Below are 24501 nucleotides of genomic sequence, written 5' to 3'. Positions count from 1 at the left end.
CTGACAATTAAAAAGACGCATTCATGGATAATGGACGTCGCAGATGGTGTTTCTGTCAATGTACCTGTCGTTGATGTATTCTCCTTCTTTATGGACTTGGTTTTCCAAGGAAAAATTGAAACTAAATTTCTCCACCCTCTCCCGATGAAATACTTTCACCTTGGATTCATACTCCTCATGTTGGAGGTGTTTGATCATGTCAGGAAACCACACCGAAAGCCCGTAATAACTGAAATATACCACAAGAAAGAGAAGAAATAGATAGTTTTCTACGTGTAAATACTCCACCAATGGTGTGAGTTTGGGTGCGGAACTATTGGTTTTTCTGACCAATGGCTAAGTGGGGTGGTGTTGTTGCAGTTCCATTTTCTGACACTATAGGTGCTAAAATTACACTTTTTTTTAATAGATGAAGAGTTTAATAAAATTAAGCAATGCACCAGCATTTCAATACTCAAGACTAATAAGTAATTTGTAAAAAAAATGGTTTACCTAAATGCCATTGTGAACCATATGATGGCCATTAGCAGAGTAGCGAGTCTTAGATCACGACCGAAGAGGGACAAAACATTTTTGATGACCTGCACACAAAAATAGCTTATTTTAAGATGACATACTGAAGAACTTTAGGTCAACTGAACTGTTAGCTTTTTGGTTTACCAGCTTGGTCAGTGTCAAAGTTCGAACCACCCATCTCTGGAAAGCAGTTCCAGTTGCAGTCTGAATCTCAATAAACTCATCTTCTTGTGTCTTTGGAGTCTTGATTTGAGTTACCTGGATAAAAGGATTCATTATTAATGAAGCATTCTGGTAAAAGCCAGCTTTCACCACGTTGACATAGTAGATATAATTGTATTACTCCAAACATCAAATCAGCTCTTAAAAATCATTAAACTTACAGTAAACACTTTCTCAGGTTTTCCTTTAGCTCTCCAGTTGGTGTCATGAACCTGTTTCAGGATCATCCAGGCTTCATCATGTTTAGCATTCTGGAAGAGACAGATATTGATCTTGAGATTGATCTTCTTTCAAAAACATTAAAGAAACTGTACTGACCCCAAACTTTTGAATGGTAGTGTAGTTTAACAAGTTCAAGAAACAACTACATATGCTGATATGCATTTGTATTTCTAAATTTAAAAAATGAAAATTACACATTTGGTCTGTTTCAAAACCTAGCATCATTAAAACCCTGCTTATGAAGACCTGTGAAAAATTGTTAATGTTAATTTTAAATAAACTATTTCATATATAAATATATATATTAGTGTAATTAAAATAGATTATTTATTCTACCCACATTAATATTTGTATGTGCTGTAGTTTTGTTTATTAGGGTATTGTTTGGTTAGCTTAGCAACATGCTAATATCAAACTGCTAAAGTAGTTTTGAGATCAGCTCAGATTTGTGTGGTGTGAGCCTATGAAGTATGTTTCAAATTGGTCAATTTATGAGGTACCACAACAGGTTATGATGCCGTCTGTGTAGGCAGTAAGCAGTGAGAGGTCTTGGAACAGTGCTATTGTATAGCTGAAATACAGTTACATACCTCCAGCAGGAAGCGTGGGCTCTCAGGCATGAACGTTAGCCCAATAAAAGCTGCTATTGCTGGGAGAGCACAGACCAACACAAACATCCTCCAGCTGTGGAACTGGAACTCTGTGCCCATACTGAACCCCCAGCCTGAAATACAGCAAAACACAAGCAAAAAAACAACAACATAAAAACAAGAAAACAAAAGAACTTTATCCTGACAATGCTCTACAAGGTATATATGTACCATATCGAGGGATGATGCCCCAGGCTGCAAATGAGGCATAGATGCCCCCCATCATCCAAAACATGCAAAGCCAGCTGAGATGTTCTCCTCTCTTATCCATCTGCAGGAACTCGGAGAAGTATGAGTACACGATTGGGACAGAGCCCCCGATCCTGCAAGACAACACAGGGATGCAGTTATCTTACAATGCAATAATTTCTATACCTGCAAATATTCATTACTTATTTCTTGTTCATACAAACCTCCATAAATGGCAACGGGTGCATATTGAGGAGACCTCTAAAGCCATTATATGTAGCCCTTAGGGTATTACAGCTGGAAAATACTACCAGAGACAGCTAGATTGAGAGTTCCCCATGGATTGGTACTGTAATTACCACCCAGCCTTGCTTGGTTTAAATTAGAAGTTGAGCCGAGGGAGAAAGGCCTGAGCCTGGACAAGCCTGATTTACAGAATGGCTCGACCTCTAGTGGAAAACAATGACTTATTGTCATGCAATTATATGGCTTCCAAGGTGGAGGGCAGACCTTTGTGTTTTCTCTTATAATACCATTACTTCTGCTTTGTTTTTCTTCCTCCAGCTTACCCAAAACCAGAGAACAGCCTGAAGAACAGGAAGAAGCCGTATCCCTGGGCGAATGAGGAGAAGAAGGCAGAGATGCAGTTCATGGCCAGGACGATGATCAGACATTTCCGTCGGCCCACTTTATCAGCCAGGCCACCCCAAATAAATGCTCCAAACATCATTCCCAAAAATACTATCAAACCTGCAAGAGAAACGATAAACCATGTGAGATCAATAGGCAAACAGTGGGTACACTGTTCATTTTATATATATATATATATATATATATATATATATATATATATATGTTCATGTGCTCATTTATACATCTCAAACATTTTTAGTAGACATATTGTGTGAGTGCCTCTAGGGGGCGCCCTCTCCCTCCTTTCCTTCTTGTTAGTGTGCATTAGAATTCTAATGAATTCTTTGCAGTGTTTACATTCAATCACTTTTATCTAATGAGATTCAATAGAACCTACATGAGTTTGCAAGGAAATATATAAGATCGTAACTCAAGTAACCACAAACAACTTGAGCTAATGCAGTCTCAGAAATGGAGGTAAAGGAACATCAAATGAGCAGTCACAAGGGTAAGTGATTGAAATAAAAGGTTTTGCGGTCCTGGTCAATCTTAATGAGTGCGAGTGGGTATTCAGAAGCTATAGCAGGACTCACAGGTGTGCTATTTGGCTGACGCAACACGTTTGGTGAATGTACCTGTCAGCGGGGCGCTCACTTAAGAGAACACTGAAAGAGCTGGCATTCAGTTTTAACCTTTGTGCAAATGTCGTAGGCTACAATGATGGTGGAAGCACGTTACCATTATGCCAGTAGATTAACTCCTTTCTTGAAAGGCGAGATTATTACAATTATACTTCAGGAATGCAACAAAAATTTAAAAGATTTAATTTTAATCATGATTCAACATTGAAGCTAGTTTTCAAACACTAGCGAATGTTGCTAACAAGCATGGCACACAAGTTGCTTTGGATAAAAGCATCCACAAATGTTAAAGTTAGATCAAGACTTAGAAATCAGACTTATAGAAATCACAGAATTCCTGTCATTGTTAATATCTGCATGATTTCGAACAAAAACAGACTCATATTAACATAATATAAACAGTCTCATTTCAGCCTGCAATTCTGAAGAATTGAAATCTCCATTTTTTTTTTTTTTTAAATTCTAGAAAATCTTATTCTCATTTAGTTTGTTTATTAAATATTTTTAGCCACCAGTACTCCTTTTATGAAATCTATTCTGCTTAATGCGCCCCTCCCCGCCCCCAAACTATAGCGTTGCACAGGCAAGAAGCACAAGGGCTTGGTGTGGAGTACAGATGGTCATGTGGAGAAGAGGGTTTGGCGTACGACTGGTGGGAGAGTGACAGCACTGTCCTCTCTGAGCAGATCAACATATGGACCTGAGCTGCCATTATCCCCCATCGCTCAGCATGAGGATCCTCCCAGCATCTTATTGGTCAGGCTTAATCCGCCGAGTCATGCAGTCGTGACAATGTTTCAGAGCCAAACTGAGGGCTGTGAAATGCGGTGATTCTTTATTGTCATACATATTTAAATGACAACTTGAGTTTAGGTTGCACTTTATTTTAAGGTGACATAGTTACATTATACTTACTCAAATACGTACTGAGTAATATTAATTAAAAGATTAGTTCACATTAAAATGAAGCTTTACTCACCCTCAAGCCATCCTAGGTGACTTTCTTCTTCTGATGAACACAATCTGAGTTATATTAATAAATATTTTACACATCTAAGCTTAATCGCAGTGAATATTCATATTTAACAAGTTATGAAGTAAAACATCTAGCTTCCGCCAGAGTGCCTTCTGTATTTAACTTACGAAGAAAGTGTAATGACTCTCGCAGTTCAAAACGCTTACACTACGTCCGACGCCTTCCCTATTCAACTTACGAAAAAAACTTAACTGACGTTAAATACGGAAGGCGGTCTGGCGGAAGATATTTTACTTTATAACTTGTTAAATATGGATCTTTTTCTTACACAAACGCATCGCTTCACTTTAGAAGGCCTTTATTACCCCCCGGGAGCCGTGTGGAGTATGTTTTGCTTTGGATGGATGCTCTTTCTTCAGCTTCATACTCGTTGGTCCCGCTCACTGCCATTATAAAGCTCGGATGCGTCAGGATATTTATTAATATAACTCAGATTGTGTTCATCAGAAAGAAGAAAGTCATATACACCTAGGATGGCTTGAGGGTGAGTAAAGCTTGGGGTAATTTTCATTTTTTTGTGAACTAATCCTTTAACTACATGTTCTTACTATAGACCTTATTTACCAGAGAAATAAGCGCGCCGCCATCTTTAGAATATTATTTTTGAACTCCCGTTTTTGCGGTAGCTCTGTATATTTCTATGGCATCGCTGTTGAAGAATAATTAGCTGGTGAAGTGGAATTACCTGTTGTAGAGTTAATGAAAGTTATCATGAGCGTTGTTATGTTTAAAGCAGATGTCTTAACAAATGTCAGTAGACCGGGAAGATTTTAAAACGAGCAGTTTATTCATAAGTACGTAAGATCGCTGTGGAAATACAAACAGGAAGTCGAACGACAACGAGCGCAGCGCTGAAAAGGGGCGGAGCTACATAAGGTCTATAGAGTTACGGTTAGTTTTAGGGTTAGTACTTGTAATTATGCATAATGTACTGTTATTACTATAGTAAGTACATGTAGTAACGTGTAACTACGTCACCTTAAAATGATGTGTTACCTGAGTTTATATTTCCAGGGTTAAAGGTGATGTGTTTCCAGACTGTCCTCCAAAAAAAAAAAAAAAAACGACCCTATAGGTTGGTTTTCAAGCACCTTATTTTGACCTATATTTACGTTTTAAAGTCATCCTCTAGCTGGCGTAAAAATAATGACAGTGTCGTGTTACGTCTGTCGTCATGACATATGACTGTCGTTACCAATCAAAATGCGTGTTCATTTAAATGCAATGTGTGGACTTTTTACACCATTTGTCCTATTTCCATTTACCAAAACTCTTTTATTAACGACTAAACCCCAAATTTTTAAGTAGACCTTTTTATTTCAATGTTTCATTGCAAATCAGGTAAAGATGAGACACTTTTAAAGACTTTAAGTAGTTGTCAAAAAAACAACAACAATTACTTGATTAGTAAGGTCGACTAGTCTTACATTTGTAAAATATCATAAGTGGAAAAAAAAGACTTTTATTTTTTTAGCAATGATATTTTTAGCGCTGGTGCTTAATTAGCATGTTGTGCTTCAGCAGCTCCATGTCAAACCAGCCTAATTATTCAGGCATAAAGTGCGGTCACATTAGTGAAATTCTGTGAAATTTTGCTGGCAAAGATGATCCATTGTTTATTACCCAGTGTAGCGATGCATAAAGCACAGCTCACACAGAAGTCACTTTCAAACCAAGCAGCTTTCTGTTGGTCAACGTGGCGAATCCGCATGATTAACTGAACCCCATGCGAAATCCGTGTGGGGAAATCTTTCACCCTAACGTGAAATTCCAAATTACGTTGATTCCTATCGAAATGACTGGATTTTACCTGCGAAAATCTGCCAAACAATGGTAAATGTGACCGTACTTAAGAGCGATTATTTGACTAGCATTACAGCAACCCATGTTGATTTTAAAAATAGATATTTCTGCACACACTAACAATGTAAACTCTGCAGCGTCATGAAATCTGGCACAGCGCTCGGCCAAAGAAGAAAACAACTATAAATAAATCCATCAACAAGACTTTATGTTCAGTTCTAGACCTGCAGAAAGATTCAATGTCTCTGTAAAGATGGCAGATCAGAACCAACACTGTTAGTGATTTGAAGTATATGAAAAAGTGAATGATGAATATAACCCGATGGCGATTGCAGGGGGAGGTGGGCACAGGATTATGTATCAGAGCAAGGTCAGGACAGAAGCTATCGATCAGTCGGGCTACTGCTGACTCAGTTGTTCTCCACCGAAAAGCACGCAAGATGGAAAGTGCTCACTCATTCTGGCTCTCACAGACTGTCTTTACTCTCTCATACGCGCTGCTTCTGCACACACATCAATATCACTTAACCAAACAGGGGGAAGGTTTTGCACTCTCACCTTTGGTGCTTTGGAAAATTCAATCCGATAGACAGATTTGTAGATTGTCTTCATTATTACAAGGTAAGCCAAAGTCTTTGAATCTGGCTTCCTGTTGTAATTAATGAATTAAGGAGTAGATTTATCAAAGAAAAAAAAAAAAAAAATCTCTGGATCTCTGAAGTGAGATCAAAATGTTGTTCAAAAACCATATATTTTGATCTTGTTTCTCAAACTGTCCCTTTATTGTCAATAGTAATTTATTCAGGGCCTATATTACAGATGAATTTTAAATTTAGCTCAAAATAAAATTAAACATATAAAACACTAAATTAGTATATCTGATTTTATTTTGGCACCTGGTAGTAAAATAAATTAAAATAAAATAAAATAAAATAATAAACCATTTTTTCCAAGTTAAACCATGAAGCTTCAGTCTCAACTACAGGGACAATACATTTGGGGTATATTAAAGACAACTTCCTCTCACTCCGATTTCTATGCTTGCTTGGTCTCTCTTAATTGTTTCTCTGAGGCTTTAGTTTGGCCGAAAACCAACCCATCTTAGTCTTACCTTTGGGAGTCACGAGACAGTTCCCCCAACTGCTTTACTAAGCAAGAACGGATTGATGTAAGACCGAGCGTGAAACCCAGTCGCATGAATCTCAACCGTCGAGTGCTCCATTAGCTAATTTGAGAACATTTTTAATTGATGGTCTCCTGAAGTAAAAGCTGACTAAAATTGACTGTACGCCATCACTAAGGTCTGTTTAAGTTCACAAAACCACTAGAATTAATTAAGCTAAAAATTTTCATCAGCATGTGCATATGGAACAGCATCCAGGACTCCATAACCAGCTAAAATTAATTTAAAAAAAGTTTCAGGAAATTAGGATATCTGCACCTCCATCCATAAAACATCACTATACACTAAGAAAATCATTCCTATATCGTCTGAAGTTCATGCTAAGTTTGTCATTTGTGATCATTTTAATCTAAGATGGGATGCTAACAATGGGATGCTAGCATAGGCTACTGCTAACTACATACTGCACACATTATACTCTGTATATACCGCCTGCTATGTTTAAAAATAGTATGTGAAACAGTGCACATTATGCAGTGTTAAAGGTTTCAAACAGTAGTACACTACATTTTCGTCACACAACCTCACAGCATGTTTACTTCAGCTAATGGTGCCCAGTTAGCATTTCTGCTAAATACTGTTATTTAGCATTTTGTTTATGGCTGCATCCAATAATACATAGGGTGAATTCAGGTTGATTGGGACACTTTTTCCAATTCATCTCAATGGCAAAAAGTGTCCCAATCACCCTAAATTCACCCTACTTTACTATACAGTTGGCGATAAACAGTATGTGAACACAGTCTGAACTGAATTCACAGTATAAACAAAATAGGCAAGAAGTACCCGGATGACCAACTTCTGGCGAGATTTTGAAGTGAGCATACGAGGGACACTTTACTATCCCATGAGGCTACAGGAGAGGATTTGTGACAACTGACGCGCAACTGACACTGGTAGGTCATATGATAATGACAACATGAGGAATGTAATATGTCCAGATTACATTCTACACACATTCATACTATATAGAACACAATTTTTTACGGTTGCAAAGTAATAACGTATTCAAAACAAAATCAGAGTCAATAAACAGAAGTTAGCAGCCTGTGGAAATGAGGGTTGTGTGCAATGCATTATGGGAAAGCAGTAGATAGCACAGTATACTGCCCATTTTGGCTAATTTATTGGATCATCCATGTGTATGCTGCACAGATACTGAAAGTAGTATGGTAGCATGCTATTCCGAACTCTAAAATGGTGACTTACCCAGCATTCCTTTCTCAGCGTGGGACAAACACATGTCTTTCTCTGCACTGGGTAGCACCAAGGCCACTACAAAACACTCCACGCTGTCCGCCATTAGCGCCAGACCCAACACCACAAACAGGGTCCACTGGAACCTCCCATGTCCACAGTCCTCCATGATGTCCTCGTATTGTTCAGCCAGCTCCTCCTGATCTGACACGGCGTCCGCCACGGTCCTTGCTTTCGCTCTCGCCGCCCTCCGGGCAGTCTTGACCTCATCTGGATGGGGGATGCCCTGGTACTCCCCTTCATACATTTGATCATCTTCATCGTGTCCCTCTGTGACATCACTGGCGGCGTCTTCCTCTTGGGGAGGGTAGTCAGTCTGATAACCGTAGCCGTCCGGTCCTCCCTGTCCATATGTCCCATAGCTGTCTCCGTCTCCCTGGTGGTAAATGTTGTTGTGGTAGGGGTCCGCCATGGTTTCAGATATGTTTTTACTTAAACTGCACGTCGGAGCCTATATGGGCATAATCCGTAGCTGATTTGGTTTGTGTCCGTGTTCGTTTGAACTGCTTACGTGTTTACAGCTAAAGAGATCTTGAGAAGTCCTCGAGGTTCCAATCAAATGAGTCTCCTGAGTTTGACTGTAAGGATGCCGTTTGGACACTTCTAATCACCTTTGATTATCGGAGCTCTGATTGGGCCACATGCTGAGCCTGAAAATGGAAATCAACACTGAATCAGTTAAACATAACCTCGGATAAATGCTTCAACATCAAGCATTAATGAAGGACACGTTTGACTTTTATACTCATTGGTCTAAATTACAGGCTTCTTAACCAGGTTTGTACATTTGACATCAGTGGTTTGAATGATGTCAAAGCTGTTTTTTAAACACAGGTGGGCTCCAAGGAGCCACACTGGATTGAAAATGGTGATGGCGAAATTATGCTTTGAGAAGCACAGAGGCTTGCTTATCAACCATTTTGGAAAACGGTCAAACTTACTCAAAGCTTCTCAACATGGTGCATGTTGCTGCCAACTAGTGGTCAAAAAGATGATGGTTTCACATCTGGTTCTACAACCAACTCTTTGACAAGATTTTATTTGTTTAAAAAAAATATATATATATATATAGGTTTAAAGGGTTAGTTCACCCAAAAATGAAAATAATGTCATTTATTACTCATCCTCATGCTGTTCCACACCCGTAAGACCTTTGTTAATCTTCGGAATGCAAATTAAGATATTTTTGTTGAAATCCGATGGCTCAGTGAGGCCTCCATAGCCAGCAATGACATTTCCTCTCTCAAGATCCATTAATGTACTAAAAACATATTTAAATCAGTTCATGTGAGTACAGTGGTTCAATATTAATATTATAAAGCAACGAGAATATTTTTGGTGCGCCAAAAAAACAAAATAATGACTTATATAGTGATGGCCGATTTCAAAACACTGCTTCATGAAGCTTCGGAGCGTTATGAATCTTTTGTGTCGAATCATGATTCGGATTGCGTGTCAAACCGCCAAACTGCTGAAATCACGTGACTTTGGTGCTCCGAACCGCTGATTTGACACAAAAGATTCATAACGCTCCGAAGCTTCATGAAGCAGTGTTTTGAAATCGGCCATCACTATATAAGTCGTTATTTTGTTTTTTTTGGCGCACCAAAATATTCTGGTCGCTTTATAATATTAATACTAAAACACTGTACTCACATGAACTGATTTAAATATGTTTTTAGTACATTAATGGATCTTGAGAGAGGAAATGTCATTGCTGGCTATGTAGGCCTCACTGAGCCATCGTATTTCAACAAAAATATCTTGATTTGCGTTCCGAAGATTAACAAAGGTCTTACGGGTGTCGAACGGCATGAGGGTGAGTAATAAATTACCTTATTTTGGGTGAACTAACCCTTTAATTTTTATACTTATACATATTGACTACTAAGCATATTTTACTGAACTGTCCTGTATTTAACACTAAATATCAATATTTCTATCTAATATCAAACTAATTTTTATTGTAATGTTTTAATTGTATATTTGTTAATTAATAATAAAAGCAGGTCACTTCAGTACAATATTCATTACAGGCAATGGTATCTGTAAGTACAATATATTAAACATGCATTCCTCAGTCTTTTTTTAAATATTTTTTTTACTGTAAAGCATGTCACGACATGCCGCATTAAATGTCCCTTCCTTTGTTTCACACTGACCAAATGTGTTTATGAATGAAACCCAAGCCTGTCACAAGACACAGAGACCTCTTCACATTTATTCAACAGCTTTTGGGGTCTCCGCTAATGCAGCAAATGAGATCGGTCTCACTCGACACGATTCTAGCTGTCTTTCTGCCTAAAGCGAGGATTTACACAAGAATCCTGTACATATCTTATTCCCACTGGTCCATATATATTCACATCACCAGCAGGCAGACACACTGTGAATTACAATGTAGAGGAGTACTACTCTACTCCACCATACATATGTTAATATCATCCATCCAATCTGCTATGACCTAAGGCCTGTGGACTCATTACAGGAAATGTTGCTAGCTGAGACACTCATGAATAAGGTGTGTGGGTTATTAGTTCAGTTAAACAAGGACGCTAATTTAAATTTCTTTGGTCAGAGCGGGAGGGTACAAGTGGGATCATCCTTTGAATTGCTAATTTGAATAATTGTATAATGAATGACGAGGTCATACACACGAGCCTGTTCCAGATTAATTAGCACTGATGAAGAAGACATGAAGATGATGTATGAGTATAGTCAGACTCGTTCACTTTGGATTTGTTTAAATTAATTATATTTATGAGATTGTTATTGCTTTAATTAGACAGGAAAGCAGAGAGGAGAGAGTGCGAAAGTAATATGAAACACTATTAGGAGCATGTGTGCTAAAGTGGTCTATAAGAGGCTAACTGAGCTAGCCATTAGCATTCTCATTTATAGTCCCAAAACATTCACTAGCAACTGTCCTGAGCTGATGTCAAAGGTAAAAAGTCCAATTTTATGCTTTTTAGTGCAGTCACTAGCAAAAAAGTCTGATGTAATTTAATGAAATATACTCAGTGCCTGATTAAAAAACCTTACAAAATTGCTTTGGGATGCATGTTGTGCTAACTGTGTAAATACAACAATTAATGAATTTTAAATAGTATGTCATGTTATTATTAAACAGAAGCTTTAAATGGTCAAATTAAACATTTGTTGTTCGGTTAGCTGACTAGCCTTGCATAGTGCTAATTCATTAGCAAGGCATATGCTAGATGATTAACAAGCCGTTGCTAACATGTAGCTAAGTCAGATGACAGGTTGTAGGGAACATTAAACATCGTCTCTCTGAACAAGAAAACTGATCTACTCATTAGTTCGCTTTCACAGCCTTATTGTGTTTATAATTGCGCTAGTGCAAATTATTCGGTCTTAAACTTTTAGCTAAAGGTTTTTCATTGTTGTTGTTTTTTTTTAATAAAAGCTAAAGAGTTGTGGTAAATGTAATGGTTAGTGATAGCCTATGTTTAGCTTTTTACTTCTGGCAGTTGTATTTAGACTCATTTGTGTTCATTTGTGAAAATTATCATGATGAACAAAACGTGTGAGAATCATAAACTTTTGTTGGTCATGTTTATTTTCTGCAAGAATCCAAAAGGCAATAGAAAATATTCTATTGGGTTTTTGTCGAAGCAACCAAGGTGATGCTAACTTCCAGATTGGCCTACATAAATATGTTATCACTGCTCTATTAGGCTGCAAGTTTAGCATGCTGCTAGCAGATTAGCCTGCTAGATTAGTGACCAGTGCTACAAATGGATAACTGGAAACGCCATTTTGATTATCTATGAGGAGACATTGTGAAATGTTGTATGTTTTTTAACAGGCATAACAAATGGCTATATTTTGGGGGTAGAATCTTGCACAACATTGACAACTAGCAACAGCTGCTAACTGGACCATGCTAGCCAACCAAATTTTGGTGTTAATCACTGCACAATGGCTCTAACATTCAGGTAGGCATTTCATTATTGCTATATTCATGCATTTTGCATTGCATTTTTGACAAATCACAACACATTAGCAATAATACATTAATGCGAAGACACGAGACTAATATCAAATTCATTATGATGGAAATTGCTCACAATTCGTTTAAACGAATCACAATCACAAGGATTACCGTCTTGCTGCAGTGTGTTTTCTCTCAGGGAGAGTTCTGAAGGCCCTGCCATGCATAAATCAGCTCTTTTGCAATAAACATCACTCACCTAACATGGCACAGTTGCAATGCTATTTTTGAGTTACTAGCTCGTTCATTTTTTAGTCAGTATTTTTGCAGTTATGTTTTGGGCCACTTGTGGCACAGAAAATAACACACTTCACCCTTAGAAAGAAAGGTTAGAAAGAACCTCATGTAGGAAGACATCTTTAGAAGCTTTATTGAATAGTCCAGTAAAAATATGTATGTATGGATGTATATGTAGGTATATATTATGTAGGAATACATCTTTAAAAGCTTTATTGAGTAGTCAAGTAAAAATATGTATATTATTAGTATGCATTCTTATCAAGTAAATTTAATTTATTCATTCATTTTTTTCCCCATCACGTTTATATAAGCATACATTTACATACGTATTCAGTCACTTATTCATTTATTTACAATGAGTACAACATGTACTTTTAATATTCACGAATGATGGCAGTGTGAAGTCTTTCTGACGCTTATAGTAATAGAAGATATTATCATTACTATTAATGGTTCCCTGTTATGAAAAGCAAAATAATTTTTTTGTTTTGTTTTAAATCATTATGATGGGAGACAAAGCAAAGAATTAAAAGTAAAACACATTTAGTGTGTGCAAATGTTCTTCAGGGTCATCAACAATACAGAGAATGAGATTTCCCTCAGGAACGGATCCAAACAAGGCCTATTAGAAAACTGTTTTTGGGGCAAATTCAATTTGCAATCATTTGAGGCAGCACACTCCCCTCCAAATTCCCATGTCTTGTTAAACATTACTCCCCATCTGTGCATTATATGAGAGGGGCGATTCTGGCACAGCGATGTGCAAAACTGCTAGAGTTCATTAAATGGCTTTTTATTCAAGATTGATTCACTTTGGTTTTTCAGCTCCTGTGTGGATAACAATGGATTTGTTTATTGTTCAGAAGAGGATTGCGCTGAGGTAGATGTGCAATTTGGCATTTTCTCAGCCTGCTGGCATCTGCGACAAAGTGGCTCATTCTCTTTTGACAAAGACAAGTGAAGGTCAGAGTTTCCAGATGGGATTTTCTCAAAAAGAATCAGTTGCAGGTTCATCTGATACCTTTTCTATCGAGCCTGCAGGAGACATTTGGCTCTTTGCAAACCGACACAAGATGCACATTTCTGGCTGTACTTTGTGAGCAATAGTTACTATGACAATGCCAATAGTTTCTATGACAATCAGGCAGACTTGAGAGTTAAGGCAATGACTGTTTTGTTATTCAGGCTAATTATAAATCTTAAAAGAAAGCATACTTGAGGAAATGTTTCAACCCCCATTGGCTAGTAATTTTTTTAGTTTACTCGCCAGACTGATATAGCTACTATTTGATTACACCAAATCAGCTCATCTTTGTAAATCAAGCATTATATTATGATAATCAAGCACTATTTATAGAACTTTAGTAATTAGAACTATGTAAAACTTGGTAACCATGTATGAATGCATATATATTATGTTCTGACCAATTTCGTAGCTTGAGCAAAAGCTCAAAAGATAGCGTAAACCTACTCCAGGAAGCAGTCTTCATAACTTTTGTGACTTTTCTGTTAATTGTTCTTCGCAATTCTTTTTGTAAAACTACAAACGAGAGAAAATTCGCATGAACACATATACATATCCAGCTACTATACATATCGAAAAATTATATTCAAATGAGATTATGTACAAACAGAAGAGAAAGTGCATGTTAGTACGCTAAAACACGGCATGTTACTAATAACGCGAAACGAGTGTGCTTATAACAAACAAAGCAATAATCTAGCTCTAAAAATTCGTAAACACTTTAAATCACTATTTAGTATAAAACATAACGCTTACAGACATATATTTCCAAGGTTTAAACGATGGAATCAATAGCCGATAGGAACCTCATCCATTAACTGTTCTTTCTGAGAAAAATTGAAAGATAAGTGCATAAATGTAGTGCAATACCTTAAATGTCCAGTGGGAGGCGGAAAAGAAACGCATCTAGACATAAGCAAAAGCACATTTTTAACTGAACATAGGACTGGTGGTGGTGCTTAAGATAATGTTGGTCATTCAGTGTTTCTATAAAAAATAGATAATAGCTCATTATTATTAAAAGATAATAATACTACTAATTCTACTACTAATAACAATATACAACGCACTAAGGATTGATGAGCTGCTGGGTTCATGAATATTAATCACGTTGTCAGCGATCGCTCGAACTGATTTTCTGAAATCAAAACAGGGACGGTAATAGATGAGCGCCAGCCAATAAGATCTGAGAATTCCGTTTGCGTATTAGTTCTGCCCACGGAGAAACCGGCATCTCTTCTGCTTGTTCTTAAAGGGTTAGTTCACCCAAAAATGAAAATAATGTCATTTATTACTCACCCTCATGCCATTCCACACCCGTAAGACCTTCGTTAATCTTCGGAACGCAAATTAAGATATTTTTGAAGAAATCCGATGGCTCAGTGAGGCCTCCATAGCCAGCAATGACATTTCCTCTCTCAAGATCCATAAATGTACTAAAAACATATTTAAATCAGTTCATGTGAGTACAGTGTTTCAATATTAATATTATAAAGCGACGAGAATATTTTTGGTGCGCCAAAAAAACAAAATAATGACTTATATAGTGATGGGCGATTTCAAAACACTGCTTCATGAAGCTTCGGAGCGTAATGAATCTTTTGTGTTGAATCAGCGGTTTGGAACGCCAAAGTCACGTGATTTTTAGCAGTTTGGCGGTTTGACACGCGATCCGAATCATGATTCGACACAAAAGATTCATAACGCTCCGAAGCTTAATAAAGCAGTGTTTTGAAATCGGCCATCACTATATAAGTCATTATTTCATTTTTGGCGCACCAAAAATATTCTCGTCGTTTTATAATATTAATATTGAACCACTGTACTCACATGAACTGATTTAAATTTAAAGCAGTAGAGAAGATTTCCACGTCAAAGAAGGCGTCGCCCCAGTGCGCACCTACCTATTATGTAATCACTATGGACCAATGGAAGCTCGGAGCGAACTTTTCCGGAAAGTTCACTTTGGCAAGCTGTTTCGAACTCCCGAAAAGAACTCCAAACGAACTTCGTTTTGGCCTGATTTTGTTTGAAAAGACGTCACACCAGTTTGTTCTCTGATTTTGCTTTAAGTATATCAGGGCCTTATTTCTGTGCCACAAGTGGCCCAAAACATAACTGCAAATATACTATTTTCAAATAAGTAAAAAATTTGCTGAGAAAAAAATGAACGAGCTAGTAACTCAAAAATAGCATTGCAACTGTGCCATCTTAGGTGAGTGATGTATATAGCAAAAGAGCTGATTTATGCATGGCAGGGCCTTCAGAACTCTCCCTGAGAGAAAACACACTGCAGCAAGACGACAGCCGTGGTAAAAGACACTTCCAGTGCACTGCACCACACCCACATCAAGCCAAATATACAACACATGCATCAAACCCTAGAAGCCTGGCCATGAAAGATTCAGTAGGATAACACTCTGTCACGTGGAGCCCGTCATTCATTATCCATGGGGATAACAAGATTCTGGTTAGTTGGTGGATTCAGCAAATGATATTCACAGCTTGAGCAGGGCGACACAATGTCCAGCAGGGAAGCGTGGAAATATAATTAGGTCTATGCTCAAATATTTGGAAGAAGATGGGTCACCTGTTACTGAGTGGTAGGATGAAGGTCTCGCAACAGGTAAAGGATCCAAAAGGTTTGTGGTTTGGGATTATGATGCATTGTGGGAAATAATGTGGATGACTGGTAACTTTTAAACTCTTAAATTCAATTCAGGTGCATTTGGCAATGCAGCAAACCTATATTACAAAGTATAGGTGTTGACATACGGGTAGTTGACAAGAAAAACTTATGGGAAGTTGACATATGTGACATGCTATACACTCCATCTAAAACATTTTAAACAGCATTTTGCTCATCGTTTTATAATTATTTTGCATGCTCACCAGTGTTGGGTGTAACGTGTTACTGTAATTAAATTACTTATCCACTGAAGAAGTAAAGTAAGGGATTACTGTTCATTTTTAGGTAATTTAATTACAGTTACTTATAATGTACTTGCGTTATATACTGTAAATTAGTTCAATAGTTCTGTTTAAATCAATATTGAATTTAAAATCTAAATTTGTCGTCTAAAGGTAAAAGTGAACGCTGCCTCTTTAAAATCGTTAGCTGTAGTGCAGTTGCGCGTGAGTTCGCAGCTTCGCACTAGTTGGATGTAGTCGCTGTCTGAAGATGTCGGCAGAAGCAAGTGGCTGTTTTTCAGAATGGAGATATTCCAATTACTTCACTTTTTTGACACAGGTAGGCAAGAACATTACGGTAAATGTAAACTATGTCCTAGGGAGACAAAACTGCGCGCGCTCTCTGAGAGACGGTCAGCGCGATCTCAACCAAAGCGCACACACATAGCCGCCTCTCGCGAGTGTCGGATTTTCGCGTTTTTTTTTTACACATAAACGGTCAAATATACACACAGATATGTCAAAATGCCCGTCTTGGCGTATATTCGCGTTGGTTATGTGAATGTGAACAGCATGTGTAACAGCATATTGTCTCCGTCCATTAGGTCTTAGTGACAGCAGTCTTTAAAACATGCTACTGTCTACTATTGGCTGTCTGTATTATAAATGATAATCAAACAACAAAAGAAAAGCTTTAATAAGGATTAATCTATATTTAATTTATACAGTTATGACTATGCAGAGTTATTTTATATTTGATTATTCAATTTCTGTGGTATTTTTACTTACTACCATTAGACCTACCTGAAAAAAATATATAGCATTGTTTTATTTGTATTTTTATATATCTTTACCGTGGTATCGACTTTGGTATCGAGTATTGTGCACTTTTGGTGGTATCGGTACCGACTACTAGATTTTTGGTATAGTGGCATCCCTATTTGCTACTAAAAAAAAATTAAGTATTATAATGTAAATAAAAGTATTATAGTATATGTTTTAATAAAGTTAAAGTGTTTTAAAAAGCTATAAAAGGCTAAACTATTCCATGTTTGACTCATATTTAAATTATTAAAAGAGTTTCCTTTCTATTGCCTATCCGGTCAAGGTTTATAGGGATTTTAAGAAGTAATTAGTAATAAGTTACTTATTGAGTAATTAAATTACTTTTCAGACAGAGTAATTAGAAAAGTATTTTAAATACAACATTGATGATGTAATTAGTAATTAATTACTTTTTTGAAGTAACTTACCCAACACTGATGCTCACATTAATTGAGGAATATTTATACTGAAATTAATTTAAAATGAACTAGGGAAGACATAAAATGTGATTAATAACAAATTGAAATTTTATATATATATATATATGATATATATATGTATGTTTGAACCTAAAAGTTTTCATATCAACTACCCATATATGCAAAAAAAATCCCCATACAAAACCAGTTAAATTTATTGGACACCGAAAAGTTGCTTCTGTCTACCTCGTCTTCATGCATAAAATGCCCTTTATAGAATTTTCCAAGATGGCAGAACAAAAAAAAAAAAGTCTGAAAAGAAGATCGGAACAAATAAGCAAAATAGGAGGGAGACTGCTGTGAAAGAGCTGATGTGATATCCCTCCCTTTCATCATATTTTATAGCTCATTATCGCAGACGTGGCACAGCGTGAGAAATGACAGGCTCTTCAAACGGCCCTCGTATAACACTCTTCTCCAAAATGGAGGAAAATGTCACCAAAACTGCATGAATTGCTGATGTGTGTGTGTGTGCAGATTTTGGGGACAGGAGCTAAGATTAAAGCCTATTACATCTCAATATTCATCATACATCTGATCATCACAGACCTGACTATTCACTATTCTACTATCCAAGATAATGAGAATGTTCTGAGGCAGTCTACTCATCTACTATACTGTATATTATAACATCCATGCAATGTGTCCCACAATGTCCTATGAATAGCATTATGTGCTGTATATGTCTCAATATGCCCTTTTGCAAAAGTTAAATTTAAGTTAAGTAGTTTTTACATACCAAGCATAAAAAGTTGCTACTACCTGAGAGATATCACTGAAATACTTGTGAAATAGCCAATGACAAACTCTCTCTATATGCATATTCAGCATTGCTAATATTGGATTGGCTGAGAAGTCTAAATAGTGCTTAGTAGTGGAAGTTTGTATGAATGTATTTGTTTGTTGTGCAAGACATATACATTGAGAGATGCAATGCAAATCTCCACATTCCACTCAAAATCTGTTTTGTTTGAGTGGAATACAAAGCCTAGTGGAACAGCTGCTTTAAATGTCTGATGTAAATACAACAACATGGCCATTCAAAGGGACCCTGTTTCTTCCATGTACACACTTGATTAAACAACAGTAAATTGACAGGTCTTCTCACAGGTAAATTAAAAAATATATATATATATAGATACGGACACTAAACAACAGAGAACAGTTACATAACAAAGCTATACAGAAATATAAATATAATTTTTATATCTCACTGATATAAGCCTAATGATCTCAGAAGGATTTGGAAAGTCCAGAAAATCTAGAGGAATATTGCATTTATACAACAGTCCAATAAACAAAGTTACTTATATTTTATACACAATATTGTCAGCTTTTTTGTGCGTTGACAAAAAATAGTTCCAAAATGCCAAAGCTGTTTGCTGCAACACATTGGCATCTATTAATTTATGAATGAATCAGCGTTTTTGAATCACTTGAATTAATAAAGAGTATTATAAAGAGTTTTGTTTGTGAATGAATCAGCAACAAATATTGGTCGAATGGATCAATGAATCACTCAGTAAGATGGACACTTGTCGCAACCCGGCGTAACCAATAATTAACCAGGTAAAGCTTTGGAACTGCCAGCTCATTTCTCTTATTTAGTGGCACATCCAGGTTTTTTGACAATGTAGCACAACCCAGTTAAACACAATCTAATTGCTCATAATCAAATACACAGATTGGTCTAAATGAGGTTAATCTAATTGGTTTGAAATCTGTCCCGAGTCAATATTCATGCTTGTTACTCATTTAGATCAGTTAGTAAGTGTCTTGTTCTGATGCAATCCCTGAAACATATCAGCACTGGCTGAGTTTCTTTGTCTTGTGTTACATTGCTCTTTCTGAAAAGCTGACTTTCCCAAACATTATACATGTATCTAGGCTATGTGCAGTCCATCCCTTTGGTATTGGATCTTTCTAACTCTGCAGGTTTGGGCTTGAATCTGGGGCATGAACAAGTACTTGGGGTTCATTTTTCTCAAAACATACCCTAAAATAAGCACTGAGGGGTAATATTTTGTAACAGAAGTTGCTGTAGTCTGTAGTTTGTTTAAACAGGTCATACCATCATAACCATCATATATATATTATAAATTATATATAAATAATATAATTTATATATATAAATAATATAATTTTTATATATATATATATATATAAATTATATAAAGCTGAGATAAAGCTGTTCTTGGCTGGTACATAAGCACTGAACGGCTGCTGATGGCCTGGAGCGAAAACGTCTAAACTAATTTTCAAAAAGGTGCTGTGTTTATATATAAATCGCATATTTGAGGTCTAAACAAGTACATTCTCACCTAAAAAACTACATTCCATGATGCAATAACTGTAAATATATAGTGCGTTTGCTCCTCTGCCATTGACACTCGCTGCCAGTATAGATCCGGCAGAAAAAAGCGATGTAATACAAATTGTGAAACCATTTCCGTGTGACATTAGTAGAATATCGCATGGCTTGAAAAGATTTGAGAACCAGACTTAACTGTTGTATTTGTATATATAAACCAGGTCCCCAACAGTTTTCGGAAGATTTTAGTTGGATAATTTAACAACATACTCTATGCTGCGACAGTGATAAATGTGAAAAATTAATGTATTTCCACAGACAAGAAGAAAAACTTGACAAAGTTCAAAGAAAACACCCGCTGACAACAAAACCACAGTCAAAATCCCATGTGGTTAACATAAATGTCACATCTTTCAAAGCTACTGCGACCATAGCTCTCATGATGACAGTGACATCTTCATTAACAGAGATGCTATTTCTAACCCAGTGCAAAGATGATCTAATTTAGCTCTCGCTGAAAGCGTTGATTGAGTCGAACTTGTGAGTTAAGCCGAAAGAGGTAAACTACAGCCTCTCCAAACACCGGCAGCCTGCTGTTAACTCATCATGATCTGACTATGAAGCCCCTGTGTAGCTCCAGGCATCTGCCTTCAAAGCTTAATATAAAATATGAATCACAGCTCCAGGAACACAGATTCAGACATGATTTTCATTCATTTTCATGGCTCCAAAATCTGCAAGTCTCCAACCAGGAGCCGTTGACGTCAGAGGCTAGACAGCAGGATGATGGCTGCACCAAATGAAGTTTTCAGAACAACAACAACAACAACATCTCTGGCAAGACTAATGCAAAACATGCTACAGGCACTTTAATTCAGCTGTCTATTTTAAATGCAATCATGTAAATGATCTAAAACGCATGTTAACTATATGGTTTATTTGAAATACAATTAAATTATCTAAAATTCGCATTTAAATGATCTACATACAACTTTTTAAGTTACATAAAATAATTGAATTATGTAAATATTTAAATTAAATTAAATACAAATTTAAATGATGTATAATATATATTTAAATGATATAAAATACAAATATTTATAAATGTGTGTGAGTGCTGCTTTAATTTTATATATATATATATTTAATCATTCTGGTATTGTGAACCAGATCAACTGATTTATTGAAATAAATCTGACTCAAAAGAACAATTTGTATGGAAGCTTGTTTTTGCCACTAAATAAAAAAGGTAATTGTGACTTTTTTATCTCACAATTCTGAATTTTTTCTTACAATTGCGAGTTTGCATCTCACAAAAAACTTTATTTCTCAGAAATGCGAGATTTAAACAATTGTGAGTTATAAAGTCAGAATTGCGTGTTATAAATTCGGAATTGTGAGATATAATGTCACAATTCGGACTTTTTTCTCGCAATTGCATTTTTTATCACGCAATTATGACTTCATATCTCACAATTCTGACTTTTTCTCAGAATTGCAAGACATAAACAATATAAACATAAACATAAAGTCAGAATTGCGTGATATAAAGTCAGAATTGTGTGATATAAAGTCAGAATTGTGAGTTAAAAGGTCAGAATTGTGAGTTATAAAGTCAGAATTGCGAGATATAAAGTCAGAATTGCGAAATATATACAGTAGTCAGAATTGCGTGATATATAGTCAGAATTGTGAGTTATAAAGTCAGAATTGCGAGACAAAGTCAGATTTGCGAGATATAAAGTCAGAATTGCGAAATATATACAGTAGTCAGAATTGCGTGATATATAGTCAGAATTGTGAGTTATAAAGTCAGAATTGCGAGACAAAGTCAGATTTGCGAGATATAGTCAGAATTGCGAGTTAAAAGGTCAGAATTGCGTGATATATACAGTAGTCAGAATTGCGTGATATATAGTCAGAATTGCGAGATATAAAGTCAGAATTGCGAGACAAAGTCAGATTTGCGAGATATAAAGTCAGAATTGTGTGATATATAGTCAGAATTGTGAGTTATAAAGTCAGAATTGCGAGACAAAGTCAGATTTGCGAGATATAAAGTCAGAATTGCGAGTTAAAAGGTCAGAATTGCGTGATATATACAGTAGTCAGAATTGCGTGATATATAGTCAGAATTGCGAGATATAAAGTCAGAATTGCGAGACAAAGTCAGATTTGCGAGATATAAAGTCAGAATTGTGTGTTATAAAGTCAGAATTGTGAGACAAAGTCAGATTTGCGAGATATAAAGTCAGAATTGCGAGCTATAAAGTCAGAATTCTGAGTTATAAAGTCAGAATTGTGAGATATAAAGTCAGAATTGCGAGACAAAGTCAGATTTGCGAGATATAAAGTCAGAATTGTGTGATATATAGTCAGAATTGTGAGTTATAAAGTCAGAATTGCGAGACAAAGTCAGATTTGCGAGATATAAAGTCAGAATTGCGAGTTAAAAGGTCAGAATTGCGTGATATATACAGTAGTCAGAATTGCGTGATATATAGTCAGAATTGCGAGATATAAAGTCAGAATTGTGTGATATATAGTCAGAATTGTGAGTTATAAAGTCAGAATTGTGAGACAAAGTCAGATTTGCGAGATATAAAGTCAGAATTGCGAGCTATAAAGTCAGAATTGCGTGATATATAGTCAGAATTCTGAGTTATAAAGTCAGAATTGTGAGATATAAAGTCAGAATTGCGAGACAAAGTCAGATTTGCGAGATATGAAGTCAAAATTGCGTGATATAAAGTCAGAATTGCGAGCTATAAAGTCAGAATTGCATGATATATAGTCAGAATTGTGAGATATAAATTCAGAATTGTGAGATATAAAGTCAGAATTGCAAGACATAAAGTCAGAATTGCGATATACAAAGTCAGAATTGCGAGTTATAAAGTCAGAATTGCGAGTTATAAAGTCAGAATTGCGAGTTATAAAAAGTCAGAATTGCGTGTTATAAAGTCAGAATTGCGAGTTATAAAGTCAGAATTGCGAGTTATAAAGTCAGAATTGTGTGTTATAAAGTCAGAATTGCAAGATACAAAGTCAGAATTGCGAGTTATAAAGTCAGAAATGCGTGTTATAAAGTCAGAATTGCAAGACATAAAGTCAGAATTGCGTGATATAAAGTCAGAATTGCAAGATACAAAGTCAGAATTGCGAGTTATAAAGTCAGAATTGCAAGTTGTAAAGTCAGAATTGCGTGATATAAACTCATTTCTGACTTTTTTCCTCAGAATTGCGAGTTTATATCTCACAATTCTGACTATAACTCACAATTCTGACTTTATAACTCGCGATTCTGACTTTATAACTCGCAATTCTGATTTTATAACTCGCAATTGTGAGTTTATATCTCGCAATCTTGTGAAATATAAACTCGCAATTTGAGAAAAATTATTTCAATTATTTCATGGCGGAAACAAGCTTTCATATCAAGGAGATTATGGTGGATCTCTATTTTTTTATATTAAATAACTTAAATTTCAGCCTATTCATTCTATTTACTAAATATAGTGTATGAATCTTATGCTTTTATGGTTTTTTTTAAGTCTTTAAGTTCTAGTCCCTATTCTTTGCCAGGAAAAAAAGATGTATACAGAAGAAATAAACTTAAACAGGTTTGGAAAGACATGAGGGTGAGTAAATGATAATGGCATTTTCATTTTTGGGTGAACTATCCCTTTAAAAGTTTAAGAATTTGTCAATGTCTGTAGTGGTTTGGGCCCTTGAAATAAGTCCAGAGCATTCATCCCGAATGTCTACAAGTCAGTAAACGATCTGTATTATCACTGACCTTTATCTCTGAGATGGTAGGGGTGTGTAAGGGGAAAATAACAGAGAATCAGTTTGTGAGATCAGTTGTTGTCATGACAGATGAGAGCTGCAATTTAATCCTGCTTAATACTGCGGAAATTTTATTCTGTCCACTGGCCACGAATGGCTTTAGATTACTCTCCGTCTCTCGGAGCGAGAGTGCATAGATGACATGAGAAAAGGATTTATCAGTTCCGTGTCTCTCTGTTGTCTCATTGCATTTTATTATTACCGTAGACAGCTGATTGCAGCTAGCGTCTCTCAGCATTGATAAAGTATTGCATGGAATATTTCTTTGCTCACTTTGAGGAGGAAATGACAGTCTGCCTCTGTGAAACAAAGCTATTCCTGTTTGTTTTGTTTTGTTTTGTTTTGTTTAACTGGTTTCATGAGCCGCTCACACAGACATGTTTCCATCCACCTATTTTTAAGCGCCTTTTGGGATATCACACAGAAAAAAACACTTATCCGATAAGAAGATATGTGCATAAACTACGATGGAAACACATTTACCGAATAAATTCAT

General features: G+C 36.2%; 1 protein-coding gene across 2 annotated transcripts in view; it reads right to left on the bottom strand.

Annotated features, from left to right (window-relative positions):
* sv2bb (synaptic vesicle glycoprotein 2Bb) overlaps positions 1-24501 on the bottom strand; it is a 38253-nt gene that overhangs the window by 5656 nt on the left and 8096 nt on the right. The window contains exons 2-9 of one of the 2 annotated variants that reach the window (XM_051884735.1): positions 8305-9002; positions 2369-2549; positions 1782-1933; positions 1551-1684; positions 900-989; positions 661-774; positions 493-581; positions 65-229 (exon numbers count right to left, since the gene is read on the bottom strand). In XM_051884735.1, coding sequence (XP_051740695.1) covers positions 65-229; positions 493-581; positions 661-774; positions 900-989; positions 1551-1684; positions 1782-1933; positions 2369-2549; positions 8305-8764 — 1385 coding nt within the window. In that variant the 5' untranslated portion in view covers positions 8765-9002. The remainder of the gene's footprint in view (positions 1-64; positions 230-492; positions 582-660; positions 775-899; positions 990-1550; positions 1685-1781; positions 1934-2368; positions 2550-8304; positions 9003-24501) is intronic. The other variant, XM_051884736.1, reaches the window with a different exon arrangement.

Source organism: Ctenopharyngodon idella, chromosome 24, assembly GCF_019924925.1.
Source record: "Ctenopharyngodon idella isolate HZGC_01 chromosome 24, HZGC01, whole genome shotgun sequence".
Classification (NCBI taxonomy): Eukaryota; Metazoa; Chordata; class Actinopteri; order Cypriniformes; family Xenocyprididae; genus Ctenopharyngodon; species Ctenopharyngodon idella.
Note: the sequence above shows the minus strand (reverse complement) of the source record. Positions and strands in the feature narration are given on the sequence as shown.